Source organism: Octodon degus, unplaced genomic scaffold (genome assembly GCF_000260255.1).
Source record: "Octodon degus isolate 3935 unplaced genomic scaffold, OctDeg1.0 scaffold00249, whole genome shotgun sequence".
Classification (NCBI taxonomy): Eukaryota; Metazoa; Chordata; class Mammalia; order Rodentia; family Octodontidae; genus Octodon; species Octodon degus.
Window position 1 is genome coordinate 1,833,839 of NW_004524825.1, and position 17,367 is coordinate 1,851,205.

Below are 17,367 nucleotides of genomic sequence, written 5' to 3' on the forward strand. Positions count from 1 at the left end.
GAAACACAAGGTTAAATGTCTTCTGGAGTTCTATGCTTCTCCTGAAGAGTCCTGGTGGCAAGAGTGCTGTAGACCTCATCAAGTCTATCGGCTGGGGATGTAGCGGAGGGCTGGAGCACTGGCCTAGCGTGCACAGGCCCTGAGTTCAGTTCCCAGTGCTAAAAAAAAGAAGCACTCAAAAATGCTCATCAAATTGGATCGACTTTCATTTCCGTTAGGAAACCAAATTTCTGCTTACTATATTTTTACATGTTGATGTCTTTCTAAAGCTGACATCAAGAAACAATAAGCAACTGGCTAGCCGGCTTCTCCACACAGGAGTAGGCAGTGCGAGCACACAGGAGCAGTGCAAAAGCACCAGCGAGCAATGTGCAAAGCAGATCATGACCGTCATTTTGTCCATGAGTATAATCACATTTTGCTATCTTCCACAAAGTTCAGGAAGCCTACACAATCAGAATTGCGATTAGCAACCTACAGATTTTTAACCAATTCTGCATGACTCAGAGCAGGCCAAAAGCTCACTCTTGAAATGCTAATAGGGTAGAGTCCCTGTGTAAGGAAGCCTAATGTTGTCTCTTGTAAGAGCTGATATTTGTATTAGTGACCTGTACCAAAAGGTAACATCCTTAACCTCATGAACAGGATTGCCAACCACACCAAAAATGTCACAGGTAAAATGACAGCTGAAGGCGTAAGGGTTTGAGAGAAGCTCCTGCTGGGGAGATGGCTCAGTAGAATAAGCACTTCCCTGGCAAGCCCAAGGACCTAAGTTCAATCCCTGGTTCAAAAAAAAAAAAAAAAAAAAAAAAAAAAAAAAAAAAAAAGAAAAAGAGAGAAGCTCCTAATGACCTGACAGCTAAACAAAAGCATACCTGGGGAAAAACCCATGAGGACAGAATGCAATCAGCACAGCAACACACAGAGAGTGAGAAGGACTTGAGTCATGAGATTGCTTCCAGGGAAGACACAGAGACGGGAACTGAGCAGGTCAGGGTTAACAGCTGAGAGCAACAGTGCATCCCTGCATATACACACACTACATACACTGTACATATGTGCAGTGGATGCATGTATACACACACACACACACACATGCATTTTAATCATTTAGTCACTTAATATATAAAAGTACACAGTTTAGTGGCTACCCAAGGGGATTATGATTGGTAAAAAAGACCCTGACTATATTTTTCTAATGAAAATATGTGCTTTAGCAGAATAGTAGCCAGCTGTACATCTCAGTAGCTGCACTGGGAGAATACAAGAAGCAATCCTGGGCTGGCCAGATAACTCAGCAGACTAAAGCCCCTGCTTAAGCAGGTGCAGGGACTGAGGTTCGATCCCTGGCATGGTGTGCCGGCCCCACCCCTGGGGTGTGTTAAGGCAGAGACTGAGACTGGGTGTGGTGGCGTGTGCCTGTAATCCCCGCGCTTGGGAGGCTGAAAAACAGGAGGATCACTACAAGTCCTATCTGTGTAGTGAGACCTTGTAGACCCTGTACTTAATACATAAAAAAAATCTCTGATACAAGAAGCAGTCCTTGTGTGCATCCATTTGGTACAGTGCATGTGTGTCAAAAGTGTCACAGGATGAGCTTTTTCCCCCACTCTGCATACACCACGTTATGTTTTTGTGTATTTATAATTCTTCATCACATGTTTTCTTATTTTTCTTGTAGAATTAGCCCAATTCAGTATAGTGACATGAAAATCTGCTTCTACAATCTTGGAAGGAGGACAAAAGCAAGTCATCAGGTCATTCAGTCACAATGACTCAATCATGTAAACCAAGGTAGTTGGCAATATATGACAGAGAAATACAGAATGAAGATTTTGATTCAGATGGGGAAGAAAAGTGCAATGTAAGTAAATAATTGATTAGTCAAAATGCTACAAAATGATTTGACTGACGTTTGCAGATACAAAAGTTACATGTCTTGTTATATAGGTCTTGCTTTAAGAAAAGTAAGAAAAGTATAATCATGGGATAAAAAAACTAAAGCTATATTAATATGCTGAGCTGCAAAAGCCAACAACTTCTGACATTGCCAGTCCTATGGATAACTCAGTACTATTATAGACTCCTGGACTATAGTGGATTATTTTGCTGAATTCACGCACCTACATTTAAATGGCAATGGAATACCCAGCTCTGACAAAATGCTACAAAATGGTCATGTGTACCTACCTAGATGATCTAATGTTAAAACTAGGTCAGAAAATGTTGCTAGGTTCTTGCCAGGATGAAACCTATCTGATGCAATTCAATGGAGCCATTGTTTGTAACAGACAAGGTGCTACAAGATGTTTTAAAATACACTACTAATGAAATACAAGTAAAACCTCCTACACATATCAATAGTAATATTCAAAAACATACTTATTATGACACCTCACTAGCTGAACTAAAAGCCTTCATAGCTGGGCTTTATCATTCTAATCGTCGGAATCTAAAAGATTTATGGAGAAATGACAGGTGTGGTGTTGAGATTTTTACAGCGATAATGATATTCAAGAGACTTGCTTTCTTTTAAAATTGTCCACATTTTAATGACAAAAAGATCTGCCATGGGGAAAAAAAGAAAAGAAAACCCTCCAACAATTCGGCTTCTATTCACTCATTTATGAAAGCTTTGTTTTGAACTGTCAAGCAATTCATAATACTATCTGAATACGTGACATCTGACAAGCAACTTATTATTTCATGGTTGCTGAAGGTTTTGGCAATATATGCCAAGTAACCCTTCCAAATATGCTGTAAAAATACATGCCTGGGGAGATGCAAAGACATTTCACTCCTTGAATTTAGAAATTTTTCCTGGAGTTCGGCCATCAGGTCTTTATTTGTACAGTAATAAACAGTATGACATTGTGAACAGATTTGTACCTATTTCAAAAAGTAACCTAAATGTCACATTCAACAACTGGTTCACTAGTTACCCATTGATGTTATGTTTGCTTCAAAACCACCAGTGGACCAGCACAAGAACTCTTCCCAAGAACAAAGTGTAGATTCCTGAAAAAGTGTTGCAAGTTCACAGGAGAGGAAGGTAGAGTACAATCTTTGGACTTCAGGAAGACATACCATGGGCCTCCTATATGGTATGGAAAAATAAAGGCACACCGATACCATGGACAGTACGCCAGGATGCTAAGGCAGCGAAGCTGGGCGGCTGTGGGGCCGCACACCTGTAATCCCAGCACACAGGAGGCTGAGGCAGGTTGTAATTGATTGTTTCAGTAAGCAAACATTTGATGTAGGATCCTGTGAGTTCAAGGTCAGCCTGCACTACATAGTGATCACGTTCAAAGCCACCCTGAACTGGTAGCAAAAACAAACACATTGCTAGTGAGTCCTCAACACAAATGAAGCCAGAAATGGTAACACTTTGCCACAAAATGAAAGGCAGCGTAGATGTCCTTGACGAATTATGCAGCAACTATGATGTCAGTCAAAACACAGCACTGGGCAATGGTTGAGTTCTACTCAATCCTAAACATGTCAGGCATAAAGAATTCACAGCTTACAAAGAAAATAACAAGCACAAAAGATCACAGAGAAATTTTCTTAGAGGAATGGGACTGGAATTGATAAACGTTCAATTGCAATAGAGGAAGAAAAATATGCAGCTGCCCAAAGAACTGCACAAAAGAATTCTGGAGCAGACTGGTGAAACATCACAAGAACCCCCTAAGAAAACAGGAAGACCAGCAAGATGCCAAGTGTGTCCTACTCCAAAAGTCAGGAAAACCAAACACAAGCAGTACTTGTGTATGGAACATGTTGTTTTCATGTGCAAAAACTGCTGTAGGTGTGACAATTGGAGTAAAGATTATTTTGGTGGTAGGGCTGTTTGTATTTTCATTGTAGCTCATGTAGGGATTTCTGTTTTTTAGATTCAGTAAGCAAACAGTTGATGTAGAAAATGATGTTTATTCAAACACTCAGTGTATATCTGCTATTTTATTTTATTGATATTTCATTTTCCTGGTAAGCATACACTATACACTATAATGGGAAGCTCCTGACAAAATAGCAAGACCAGAGTGGTGACAAGTATGGCCTACCATGCAGGAATGCTAAGCTTGCTGCTGTCAGTGTGAGTTATGTATGGAACATGCTCGTGTCATGTCTAAAGGTCACCTTACATGTGATCACTGCAGCGAAGGCTACTTCTGCGGCAGCGTTTATCTGTATTTTCACTATACTTCACATAGGAATTTATTTCTGCTGCAGAAATAAGGTTTTTTAGATTTTGTAAGCAGGCAAACAGTTGATTTTAAAATGTTCATAGTTATTCTACACAATCATTACATATTAAGAAATTATTTTATTTTCTTCCTACATAGTTTAATAAAACTCATCAAATTAAAATAATTCATCAATAGAACTACCCCTAAAAAAAGCATGGGCATCATATACCCCCATAATGACACCTTTTCCAAAAACGTGCTTGATGCCCCTGGTTTAAACACCCTCACCATTACCACCATCCATGTCAGGAGTCTGCTCACTTTCTCAAACTGAAACTGTCCCCACCAGCCGTTGCCCCCGCCTCTTCCCCTCACTCTCTATCCCTGAGTCTAACCCTCCGAGTTTCTTCATATAAGTAAAAAACCACACAGTGCCGAGGCTTTCGTAACTGGCTGCCTTCGCTAAGCATGGCGTCTTCAGAGTGCGTCCACACTGCGGCGTGGAGCAGTGCCCCTTTCTTGTAGAGGCTGACTAACATTCCATGGTATGGCCAGACAAATGTGCTTGGCCTTGTATCTGCAGATGGAGAGCTGGGCAGCCCCCGCCCTCGGGCCACTGTGAGCGATGCCGCCATGTGTACTAATGATCAAACATCTGCTGGAATCCCTGTCTTCACTTCTTTAGGGTACGCACCCGTAAATGGAGTTGCTGGATGGTATGAAATGCCATTTTGAAGGAAGTGCCACACTTCCGTCGAAGCTGACATGCCCCTTACTTCTGTACTCCCTCTGTGTGATCTGTAGAACTTCTTTAGTATTTAAGGCACTTAGGGAATAGTTCTGCACTGATTGCGCTACTCAGTGAATTCTAGCAGTGTGTGCGACATGGCCATCTGGCCCCGTGAAATTCAGGTCTTTCCATGGAATCTAGTAGAGGCTCAGTCCTTGGCTCGGTACCTAGAATACCCAGACAAGTCAGTGACTGTGCTTAACAAGGGTGCAAGTGCTGTAAGGGCTTCCGTCTTAGTTACTCTTCTCTCGTTGCTGGGACAAATACCCAACACCCAAAATGAAGGAAGGAAAGGTTTATTTAGCTCACAGTTACTGGAGGGTTGAGTCCATCCTCAGCTGGCTCCAAGGCAGAGGGGCACAGGGCAGAGAGCAGCAGTTCATGGTGGCAGAACAACAACAACAACAACGAGCAATGGCTACCGAAAGTCTGTCTCTCTGTCTCTTATATTACATTCAGGCTCTCTGCCCCAGGCTAGGATAAGTACTCATGCCCATAATCTCAGCAGCACTAAGACCCATAATCCCAGCCTTGGGTCACACATAATCCCAGTGGATCATGAGTTAAACACAAACTCTGGAAGTTCCCATCCCATGACTGCATGAGGCTTTGGGGGGCCAACTAGACACAAACCTTAACAGCTTCCAAGGGTGCAAGGGGCATAGTGTGGGCATAGGGGTATATGAGAGCTATCTTGGGGTGGGGATGAGGAGGACACAAGGGGCAAGGCACAGAAGTGGCCGTTATGGTGGAGGTCTCATTTAGATAAACTCTAAAAGACAGCGAGATGCTTGTTTTCTGGTGGCCAGGAGCTTACTATAAGCAGTGTACACCTGATGGGGCACACTAAGGAGAGCCATAAGGAGCCAAGCATGGCTGAGGCTCCGGTGGCGAGTCAGGAAGAATGGAGAGTTGAGGCAGGACAGGTGCTGAGGGCCAGACTATTGAGTTGCTCACGATCCTGTAGGCCACTGGAAGGCATTGAGGGTTGTCACACGGGACAGTGGCAGCATCAGACCTGTTTTCTTGAATGCTCTGCTGAGCCACAGTGGGGATGGCAGATTGCAAGGGGACAAGTCACAGAGAGGCTACTTGGGAAACTGCCAGAGGGAGATGGCTACATCTGAATTAAGGGCACAGCACTGGCAGTGGAGGGGTGGGGCAGACTGGAATACATGTGTGTGAAGCCATGGGAGTGGCTGAGGTCACTAGGGACAGAAGAGGAAGCATCGGGGAACAGAGCCCCAGGGCAACCTGACATTCTGGCCTGGAAATAAGGGAAAGTGCCAAGGCTGAAGAGACCTAGAAGCCAAGCAAGGAAAGTTCAACAAGGGAGAGAATCAATAGCATCAAGCGCTCAAGCCGAACAAGGTGAAGACTCCACTGAAGACTGTGACCAGGGCAGTTGCAGGGCATGGCCAGGGGCTGTGACTAATGTGGGGTCAAGACAGAGCAGGCCAGAGGTAGTGACAGTGCTGACAGACAATAACTTTGGGAAGCTCTGGCAGCCAGTAACTGGGGTGACAGCGCAGGGCATGTGGGCTCTGTTACAGCCTGTGCAGTTGATTCCAATTTTGTAACTCTGGATGTTTCCACTGTAACCTTATTAACAAGGACTATTTGCTATAAACTGACAACTTAAACTCCATCTTGTAAGAAGCTTTGTAACTTCCGTTTTGTAAAACCTTGATTTGTTTTGCAAACTCCCCACCCATGCCTTCCCTGAAGAATGTGACTGTTTGTACAAATAAGAAAATGATTCTCAGCATTCCAAGAGAAGATAAATGTTCCTCAACATTCTGCAAAATGAGTTAAACTGTCCTTCCTATGGGAACAAACAGAAAATGAAAATGGGTGAAACTGTCATCTGATGTCCTTCCGACTACCGGAACAAAAACAACGCCTACGCCAAGTAAAACATATTCCTGTAGGGTTTGCAAAATGTGACCTCATCTATGGAAACAAAAAGTTAACCCTTGGTCATGACTAACTCAAAATAAGCTTTGTAAAATCCCCCTCCTCCCCATACTCTCGTGGTTTTTCCCTTTAAAAACTGTGCCTCACCTAGACTAAGCGCGCACCTACTTGGAGACGACAGTACCTGCCACCACTGAGCTCAGCTAAATAAAACGCTTTTAAGTTGAGTCCAGTTTTTGATTTTTGGGTTACAACAGGCTCAAAGAATTTTAAAGGTAAACCAGTATATTTCTACACCAACAGGAATGATCAAGGAGAGGGGGATGGGGCAGGAGGGAGGGAAGAATGGCCAGCAACTTCCACATACAGCCATGAGGGGACACAGGACAGGAGTTGGCCTGGGGGCTCAGGTGTTCATTCCCAGAAGCCCTAGGTAAGGGAGAGTACAGGGACTGTAGTGGGCTGGTACAGGCATTAAGGCCCTGATCAATGCGGGCTGCCACCTAGCTAGCTGCGTGACCTTAGGCAGATGAGCCACACTCCTGAAGGCTGTCTCCCCAGCTCCCAATGGCAGCACCTGCTTCAAGGTTAAATACGATAAGCCACCGTTCTAGTCATACGGTGGTGGCCACGGCAGCTCTCCTGGTCACTGTGCCTTCTCTGAGGCCATGGTGTGGCAAGCCCAGGTAGAAAGGAGAGATGTGAGCACAGCACTGCCATTCCAGCCTCCTGAAACATGCACTCTGGCTCAGCCCTGGCGTGTGCTGGCCTCTCAGCAGACAGCCTTACTGCTGTCCCTTGAGCGAAGGCTCCCAGCCAGTCTTGCCCCCTCGGGACACAGCTATAGGACGAATGATGGCAGGAAACATCTGGAAAAGTTCCCTACCCTCTCTCCTCCCCACTGAGCCCAGCCCTTGCTGAAGAGGAGGAAACATAGGCATTCACGGTAGTGTTTAAAAACAACCACAAGCGCTCCCGAAGTTAGTCATCACTAACAAGATCCAAGTGCTGCCCTAAGCACTCACATGTCCCCACACCTTGCCCTGTCTTTTAGAGTAGGAAACAAGGCAAGAGAAGGGCAGGCAGGAGCAGGTGGAAAGGTGTGTGGTGTGGAAAGGTGTGTTGCCCTTCCCCTTCCCTCTGCTGACCTCCGCAATATGCCAGGCAAGCTGGTATGCCTGGTGCTTATGTGCCGAGGTCACTGAGGTCTCCACGTGACACATCCTGTATTCCACAGCGAATCTCACTGGACCTTTGGGAGCACTAAGACTTACTACATGGCAAAGACCAATCCCGGAGCACTCAACAGGCCCCAGAGTAAGTGTTGGGAGTGGCTGAAGCTGGAAATTAATCACGCATGGAGGACGAAGCCAGTCCAAGCACACGGGGACCTCCTTGAACTGCATAAACAAGCTGTTGCAGTTTGTGGACTGATTGCTGGGTAGAGAGCTTGAGATTCACATTACGCTCTCCAGGGTATAAATAACATTCTACTATTCTTAGACGGTTCTCTTCTGCTCAGGAGAAATGACCTCACTGGTCGCAGCTCTTGTCTATCTTGTCCTCACACCCACTGCCTTTTTCCCTGGGGAACACTGAGAGCCCAAAGGAGATGAGACATTTGGTGTCTTAACAGGGACACCCAGCAGGAAAAAGTGGGTGGCGGGAATGATTGTCAAGTGTGTGCGACACTGGAGAGAAGTGATTGGTTAGAGCCAATGTTCAGTGCAGGCGTGCACGGTATTGGCACCTCAGGCACAAAGACGGGAGCATATATGTTACTGACTTTTCACATGGTGTCACTGATTCGGGCTATACAAAACATTCCATTACTCAAAACATCACTTCTGCATCCCAGATTCTTGTATTGCTGAATTTGTCATACTTCCCATGATAAAAATTAATAAAAAATATAAATAAAAAGGGATCCAAAGGCTTTGGGTCATTTGACACCTACTGGGTTCAACAGACTAAACAAAACTGCCCCAAGATGAAATGGTCTATCGAAGGAAAAATATTTAAAGGACTTTTGGACATAGGCACAGATGTTTCAGGTACTGTGCGGCACCACTGGCTTGAAGCATGCAGCCCCACGGGGGCAGGCAATGTTCCTCACCCTAGTAAAAGCATTAAGTAGCTAACCTGAAAGGATGCAAACTAGGACAACTTCTTCATGTCCTGGTCACCTGAAGGATGCAAACTAGGACAACTTCTTCATGTCCGGGTCACCTTACCCAGCAAAGACAAAAAAGGATGCTACAAGGAGCTACTGTTTGTGCCTGCCAAGGAGCAGCCACGTTTGCACACTCTTAGTCCCCTAACGCAGCGGCTCTGGCCAGTAGCTAAGTGGAGACGACTCCCTCCCACAGCAGCCTGAGCCTGCAGCTGGACTCCTTTTCTCGTTAGATATGCACTGTACATCTTAGAGAGTTTTTAGAGGTAATTAATTCAGCAAGCCAGGCTCACATATGAGCATTCCAAGAGTCTTTGTGTGTCTTCTCCCAGACACTGCACTGCTCTTTTTAAGAGGGATCCTAAAAATGTCCTATGAATGATTTCTCTGAAAGCAGAAATTACAACACTGACGATTAGTCTGCAATGTAAGTGAGAAATCACGAAAGCAGCCACACTGCCCTGATGCTTGCTGATGAAACGGCCTGAAATCCTAGAAATCCCAAGCCACCTTCCGTGTTTAGTCACAATAGGAAACTAAACGTGTATGGAGACAATGCAGAAGTGCACTCCAGAAGTGATGAGGTGACTGTAAAAACAATTCCCAGGAATTAGTTTGGAGGGTCCCACCTAGTACTCCTGAGTAAAAACATCTTTCTGATGACAGCAGCAATATTCTTATTTATATGACAGGACATGGTGGAAATGGTTTCTTGAAATTTCAAGATTCTGAAAGAACTACCAACACAGAACTGTTGAACAGATGTGGCAATTACCCCAAACCTTCAGATCAATCTTAAATGATCTTCCGACTTGGTAATACTAAGTGGCTCCGCCCAGCTTTGGGGCTAATTTCTCTGGTGCTACTTTCATCATCCTTCCGACAAGTTAATTGAATCGGCTTCTGTTCTCACAAATGGATTATCTTTAGGTAAGGGAGGCTAAATGAGAGCTTCTTCCTCCAAAATACAGGGTACAGGTTTCTTACCATATGAAAATTCAATTACGAAAACAAAGGAGGGAGGGTTTCCCTGTAAGATTCACACCTAATAGACTTCACTTGGCACTATATACTATTATTTTTGTTAAATCCTACAAAAGATAAAAGTACAGCAGCAGAAAGACAATTCAATCAGGTAAAGCAAAAAAAGCTAATTTGGGGTGAAGAACATGTTTGTGTTTTGATGAACATGCTATCTGGCTGTATCATGAATCCAGATCTGAGAAGAAGCTGACAACAATGAGGCTAGATCCAACCTGGGGCCTATGGAAGGAAGTGACCTGGAATGTTCAGGAGAGGACAACCGAAATGGGAACAGAAGATCTGAACAGGTGATAGAGTATATAGAGATAACTGATCTGAGAGTTACCAGTATCCTTAAAACAAAATATAAATGTCTATTAATTATAGATAAAAGGTTCTACTTGTTCCATTTTTTATGAAATCTCTAATTCACAAACAACAAAATCTAATTAGTCTATTTATAATTATAAATCCCTAAACTTATAATAGAGTCACTATAATTTGATCAAAAATGTATTTCAGTGTACTCTGGTTTTGTAAGATGTTTGTTCTGTGCCTTTCTTTACTAGTTTCTCCATCATTTATTTGAGATAGGCAATTTTTCTTTTATCATTTTTTTATAATATATTTGGGGTATATACTTAAAAACATGCTTTCACCTGAGATACCATCTGGCCTAGGTGATATCAAAATTGGCTTTCTCACAGCTCACTGAAAAAGTAATATATTTAACAACAATTTCTAAGGGCGGGAGAGATTAATTAGCAGGACTCCAATTGGTGAAGAGTGGAACAGCCAACCTTTGTTTACTAATAAAGCTTGACAGTCTCTTGGGAGATATCCCCAATAATTTGGTCACTGGTCGAAAGATAAAGTGTTTTAGAGAAAAAGAAGAAAAAACACTAAGTAAAATAAGGTTTTCTCACAAAAGGTGCTCTTAGTATGAAACTAAATTAAGAAACAAAGGTTTTCACGCGGGTACGGCAAGTCACTAGTGTCAATCTCATGGTGTACCAAATGCACTCGTGATTCTGGGAAACCTGTACACCCAGACTTTCACATTCAGACCTCTGCCTTTAACAAAAACTTCTGTGACGTATATCCCATTAAGGGACAACAAATTAGGTGTAAGTTTCTTGTGTATTAGAGATGATTTAGTTAAGAGTTATGTCAAAAAGAAAATTTAGGTTACAAATGTAATCATGATTGTCATGCTTATATGTTATATATGGTTTTTTTTTAAATTTTTTATTTATTTGTGTGTGTGTGTGTGTGTGTGTGTGTGTGGCCAGCTCAGCCCACCAGGGGGCGGGGCTGGCTGGCATGTGGTGCTGGGGATTGAACCGCGGTCCCTGTGCTTTAGTTAAGCTTGTTCTAAGTAGGTGCTCTAGACCACCGAGCCATCTCACCAGCCCTATATATGGTTTTGATTTCTAATTTCTATGTAAAAATATGTTGTCTGTTAACATTCTATAGGGATGCCGGGAGATGGCTCAGTGGAATAAGTGCTTCCCTGGCAAGCGCAAGAGCCTGAGTTCAATCCCCGGTTCTGCAAAAAAAACCCAAACCAAAACAAAAAGAAACATTCTATAGGAATCCAAATATTATATCCCTGGTTAGAAAAGAAACATTGTTCCCATTTTATGTTCTAAGGTGTTTGATATCAGATAAGATAGTAATATTAAGCTTATTGGCTCCTTTACAATGTCATTTTTCTTTTCTTCTGGACATTTAACAACTGAGTTTTGGAGACCCAAAAATTGGTAATGTAAATGGACTAAGAGGATAGCCAATATTTTGGCCCTAGCACTCCAAGGTCAAGGAGGATCCAGGATATAAGAGAACCTCTGTTGTGACATCCTATAACTTGCTTGAGTCCCTGATCTTCTGATCAAACAGATTGTGGAGACATAGAAGGGAGTGATTCAACTAGGTACAGTGTGCCTAAGGAGAGGCACCAGGAAAGAAAAACGTCTCTCAAGCTTTCACAGAAAGCAATGTGGTCAAGCAATGGCTGTGACTCATCCAGATGGCTCACCCTAACAGAAGATCTAAGAGGTGCTGTACTTGGTTCCAAGGTAAATCCTGAGGAGACTTAATTGATAGATGGCGAACATGATTACATAGAAAGTTGGGGTCTGTGGTACTCTGTTATGGACATTTAGGTCTGGCACAGAGGAGAAAGTGCAAATGCACTGTGTATGACGCATGGGTGTGGGGTAAAACAGACATAACTTCGCCACCTGAACTTACCAGTGCAAATCTGTGTCCAAAGCTTATCCACTCCTTTTCTATGAGAACTTGGAATCCTTTAATGGTCCGGTAGTAACTGTCCAGCATCAGCATGGCCAGCGATGTGAGCTGGGCTGTTCGGTCCCAGCCATCACTGCAGTGCACCACCACAGAGGTCTTCCCAGATTCTATTTTATCAGCGATTCTTACTGCCCCGGCAAGAAGCATCTTCAGAGAAGAAGGCACAACAGAAAAGGCTGTGGTCAATTTCAAGTACTAACTGAAATACTTCTAGGGAGAACTTTGGAAGCCCTAGTCCATAAACCAAATGAAAATGCTATGCAGGGGCTAGGGGTGTAGCTCAGTGGTAGAGCACTTGTCCAGTACTTATCAGGCCCTAGGTTCCATTCCCAAGACTGCAAAAAAAAAGAAAAAATTACCATGTGATCAATTGAGAATAAGAAATGTTAGCATTATGAAAAATTTACAGAATACTCATACTAAGACAAACGACAAGAGTAAACAGGGACCTTTACTGAAGAGCCACAAAGTTCTCTTAAAAATTTGACCTGAGTCAAGTATTGTCCCTTGATTATGTCACAAAAGCTGGCCACAAAGACCACAGTCATAGGAGCCACCACAGCCACTAAGAAAGCACACATACATAATAGCAAAGATGCACATCTTTGTCATGCTGAGAGATTACTTAGAGATACAGACATTTATGCCACAGATGGAGGGAGGGCCTGACGGCAAGGCAGAAGATGACTAGACCTGTTACCCTTATATATTCCAGCCAGTGCGTCGAGTCCACGTTGGACAGCCACCGCGCCTCATCAATGGAAGGGTACACAATCTCCTTTAACTTCCGCAGCGACTCTCTCATCACATGAATGTTGTGGATTTCCAGAAACATGAGTTCTGCATTTGGGTAAGCACTTTCACTTTCATATCCTCCACCCTTTGCCTGAGGAGAGCGAGATACACATCATCCCACCTGGAATTGGTTTTTCCCTTGTTTCCGGTGCTGCCAGGCATAGGCCACCAAAGCAGCAGGAAATGCATCTGTTGGAAAATCTCCTCTATCCTTGAACTGTGTTCAAGGGCTCCTGGAATGAAGTCTTATGAACAGATTTGGTAGCTGAAAAATAATAGACTTATCACCCCGCTATCAGGAAGGAAGGAAGTTTGCAACCGAGGTGCTGGCAGGCCACGCTCCATTTGAAGCCTTCAGGGAGGATCCTCCTTGGGTTTCCCAGCTCTTGGCAGTGCCAGGCATTGCTGGGTACAGCCCCATCATGCTAACCTCTGCCTCCATTTCCACCTCACTTTCTCCCCTCTGCTTGTATCTCTGCCTCCTCTTTCTTTTTATAAAGACACCCTTTCCCACCCACTTAGGGCCCGCCCTAGTCCAATATGACCTCATCTGAACTGGATTACATTTGCAAAGACCCTATTGTGAAATAAGGCCACCTTCACAGGTATGTGGAGTGAACACTTCAACACATCTTCTCTCTGTGGACACAAATCAAATCATAACACTCTTCATTCATCTTTCTCAATTTCTAAACCACTAACAACCAGTTCTCACTCAAAAAGAATTAGGTTTCAACAGCTCTATTCTGTTAGTGCCATCCATCGGATGAGAAAAGTTGTAGTACCACGAAATGTCTGCATACAAAGCAATTTGGAGGTCTCAGACTAGGAAATTTATCTAAGTTATTTAAGTAAAACAAAACGGTGTTATGAAAAGAAGGAATATAGCTTTTTCTTTGGTAATCTCCTAACAAAGTCTAATCTACAATTAGCTTACACTGTATAGAGATCAACATTCAGAACGCATCTGTGATGAGGCTGTAGAGAAAATGAACAGTATTATATTGTTAATGAGAAGATAAAATAGTACAGCTGCTGCGTGGAAGACAGTCTGCTGGTTCCTCCAGAAGAATTTCATATAATATAGCCATTCCACTGCTGGGAAAACATCTTGCAGAGTCTAGGACAGGGATTGTAACTAAAACTTGTACACAAACATTCATAGCAGCACCATTCAAAATAGTCAAAAAGAAAAATGTTTCAAATATCCACCAACAGATAGATGAACAGCACATGGTCTCCTGTGCAATGCCACATTATGTGAGCATCAGAAGGAATGGTACTAATGCTGAAACAAGGAGCACCCTTGAAAACAAGTGAAAGCAGCCAGATGTAGAAGATCACACATTACGGGACCCCACCTATACGAAGTGTCCAGAGTGGGGAACGCACAGAGATAAAGGTTGGTTAGTGGTGTCTGGGGCTGGAGGAGGAAATGACTCATGGGTATGGAGTCTACATATGAGGTGTTGAGAACGCTCTGGAGTTAGACACTGATGCTAATTTCTTAACATTATGCATGCGTTTGGAGTATATGGATTGTAAACTATGCAGTGGCTAAAATGGTGAGCTTTATGTTACCTGAATTTGATTCCAATAAATGCATAAACAAACAAAAGAACACATCTACGGACCTGAAGATACACTCTCATTTGGTCCCATATTATTTACCAAGTGAGTATGAATGCCCAGCTCTGAGCTAAAGCTAGGGACAAGAACGGTGATGACCAAGAATGCTAGCCCCCACAGTCTACTATTGGGAGGGGGGCTGAAAGCAGCACAGGGCTGCAGGGCTTGGATGCAGGAGGGCATGGCCAGGACTGGTTGACCAGAAGGGAAGGACACATAAGTAAGGGTAGAAAGGGTGATAACAGCCAGGAAAAGGGAACACAGAGATGGATGAGGACATGGCTTTCTGACAGGAGCCTAAGACATTCAGCAGAGAGAAGTCGAGGGCAGTGGTAAACAATGATGAATGATGAGGCCAGAGAACATGGCGGGGCCAGACATCAAGACTAAAGAGAATTAGCCTCTCTATTGAGGAGTCCCAGCCACCCTGCGGAGGAGGGGCTGGTGGAAGGGGGACCTTCAGTAGGTGACCAGCACAGTCATGGGCAGTCATCTGCTGATGCACAATGGTGCAGGTAGCAGGGCACAAGGACACAGGTGACTTGGCATCTTTCAAAGACAAGACCCAGTGGTTGACCAGAACTATAGACAGGTTGGGCAATGCCCCTGGCTCTGTGCTGGGCCATGTGAGAGACTGAAGAAGCAGCAGGTTGTACAGGGAGATGGTTTGGTTGTGAGGACAATGGGCAGTAGCCAATGTATAGGCCTCAGAGTGGTCAGAGCTGTGGGTGTCAGTGTGGAGGTGACTGGCATATGATGGATGATAAATGGAAGACAGACAGGTGACCAGGTGTGGTAAGGTCCCAAGCTGGCAGGAAGGGCAGCAGGAGAACCTCTTCCACGATCATGGGAGGCAGGCTGGGGAAGAAGCTTCTCTCTGACCATCTGTTCTCTGCCAAGAAGGAAGTAGATAAGGGATGGGGCAGGGCCACATATCAGCAGAGTCACAAACACGTTGACATGGCCTTGTGGAGCACAGAAGGGCTGCCGGGGACATGGGAGGGCAGCCCATGGGGCCTGGCTGGGGCTGTAGCCCGTGATGTGCACCCTGTGAGCCTTTGTGCAGAAGGCACCGCAGCCGGGCTGTGGGCACGAGAAAGGCGGGTGGCCTGAGGGGAGCGGGACAGGGATGACCTACTGCATGGCAGTGATCGCGGAGCACACGTGCCACAGCTGGCTGTTTGCTACCACCTCTGACATACTGCATACCATGCTGTGCACCAGGCCGCAGAAGCAGCCCAGAGTCAGCGGCCTGTAGTGAGGAAGCCCTGCGAGGTGTCAAGCTGGGCCCACGGGGGGATCCAGCGTTTTGACACACAGATGAGTGTGCTAAGAGCTGAAGTCCGTCAAGCAGTAGGTCATATTGAGAGACCATTTTCTGTCAGGAAACTGATCACAAAAGAACAAATGAGAAAAATGATCATCAAACAATGAGGTGAGGGAGTCAAATGAGCATTACATGCCAATTCCACACCAGCCTGCAAAGAACAGCGTCCCGGACATTACCAGACACAAGAGAAAGTGGCCACGGAAGGACCACACCTATACCCAGGCAGGAGCGGGAGGGCAAGATTCAGAGGGCTCTGGAAAACAACTTTCTGGCCATACCTCTCTCTACAGGAGGAAAGTAAGATTCCTGAGAGAAGTCAGTGACACAAATGTTACCATCTTTACTCAAGTCCCCAAGAAGAAGCTGACAGCAGTGGTAGTGGGGCCATTGCCAACCTTGTGCAAAAAGAAAAGCGAGTACTGTTGGGAAGCACTGTTGGAAGGGAGTGCTCAGGCTGCCCGATCTCAGCCCAGCCTTTCTGCAGATGGAGGCCTGCCACAGGCCAGGCACTGTAACAAGCTCTCTGTCTCCAGCATGCCCATCAGCTGCAGTGGGTGGGCTCCAGGGGAGGACTGTGGAGGTGTGCAGGGCATGGCACGCTAACGATCTAGCAGACTCCAAGGGCTGCACACCACTGGCCCCTCCTCCCTCTTTTCTTCCTCTTCCTAGCTTCCAGGACCCTCTCTCCCTCCCAGGCTCTCCCGACCCCAGCCTCATACCATCAGCCACTCTTCCCTTACTGACCTTCTGTTTCCCTGCAAAGACCTTGCTCCAGAACTTGTCTCCTCCCCATCCCCCAAGGCTGCAACCACCACCAGACAGTCTCAACTGTAGGCCTGACCTCACTTCACATTCCACAGCCCTAGCCTCCCCACACTGGTGCCTCAGATGCAGAGCTCCTGCCCTCCACATGCCAGGTTCTGAGAAGGACATCTCCCTTAAAGGCTTTGGGTGCTGCCACTATCTCTCTCGTGGAGCAGGTGGTTTTCAATGGAACAGCCCATGCCACTCACCAACAGGTCTTTTCCTCATCAACAGTCTATGGAGAAATGACCATGGCTACTGCCAGCCAGCCTCTGTCTCAGTCCCAGGACAGCCACTCATGGGCCCAGCCCAGCTGTAATCCATTGTATGAAGCCAGTAGTGTCTTGATACCAAACTAGACAAAGATACCACTAGGAAATGACAGGCCTGTATTCCT

The 17,367-nt window shown here is 44.9% G+C and overlaps 1 protein-coding gene across 6 annotated transcripts in view; it reads right to left on the reverse strand.

Annotated features, from left to right (window-relative positions):
- Mtmr1 (myotubularin related protein 1) overlaps positions 1 to 17,367 on the reverse strand; it is an 86,371-nt gene that overhangs the window by 14,389 nt on the left and 54,615 nt on the right. For all 6 annotated transcript variants that reach the window (XM_023706277.1, XM_004646007.1, XM_023706278.1 and 3 more), the window contains 2 exons: positions 13,113 to 13,298; positions 12,353 to 12,559 (listed from right to left, as the gene is read on the reverse strand). In XM_023706277.1, coding sequence (XP_023562045.1) covers positions 12,353 to 12,559; positions 13,113 to 13,298 — 393 coding nt within the window. The remainder of the gene's footprint in view (positions 1 to 12,352; positions 12,560 to 13,112; positions 13,299 to 17,367) is intronic.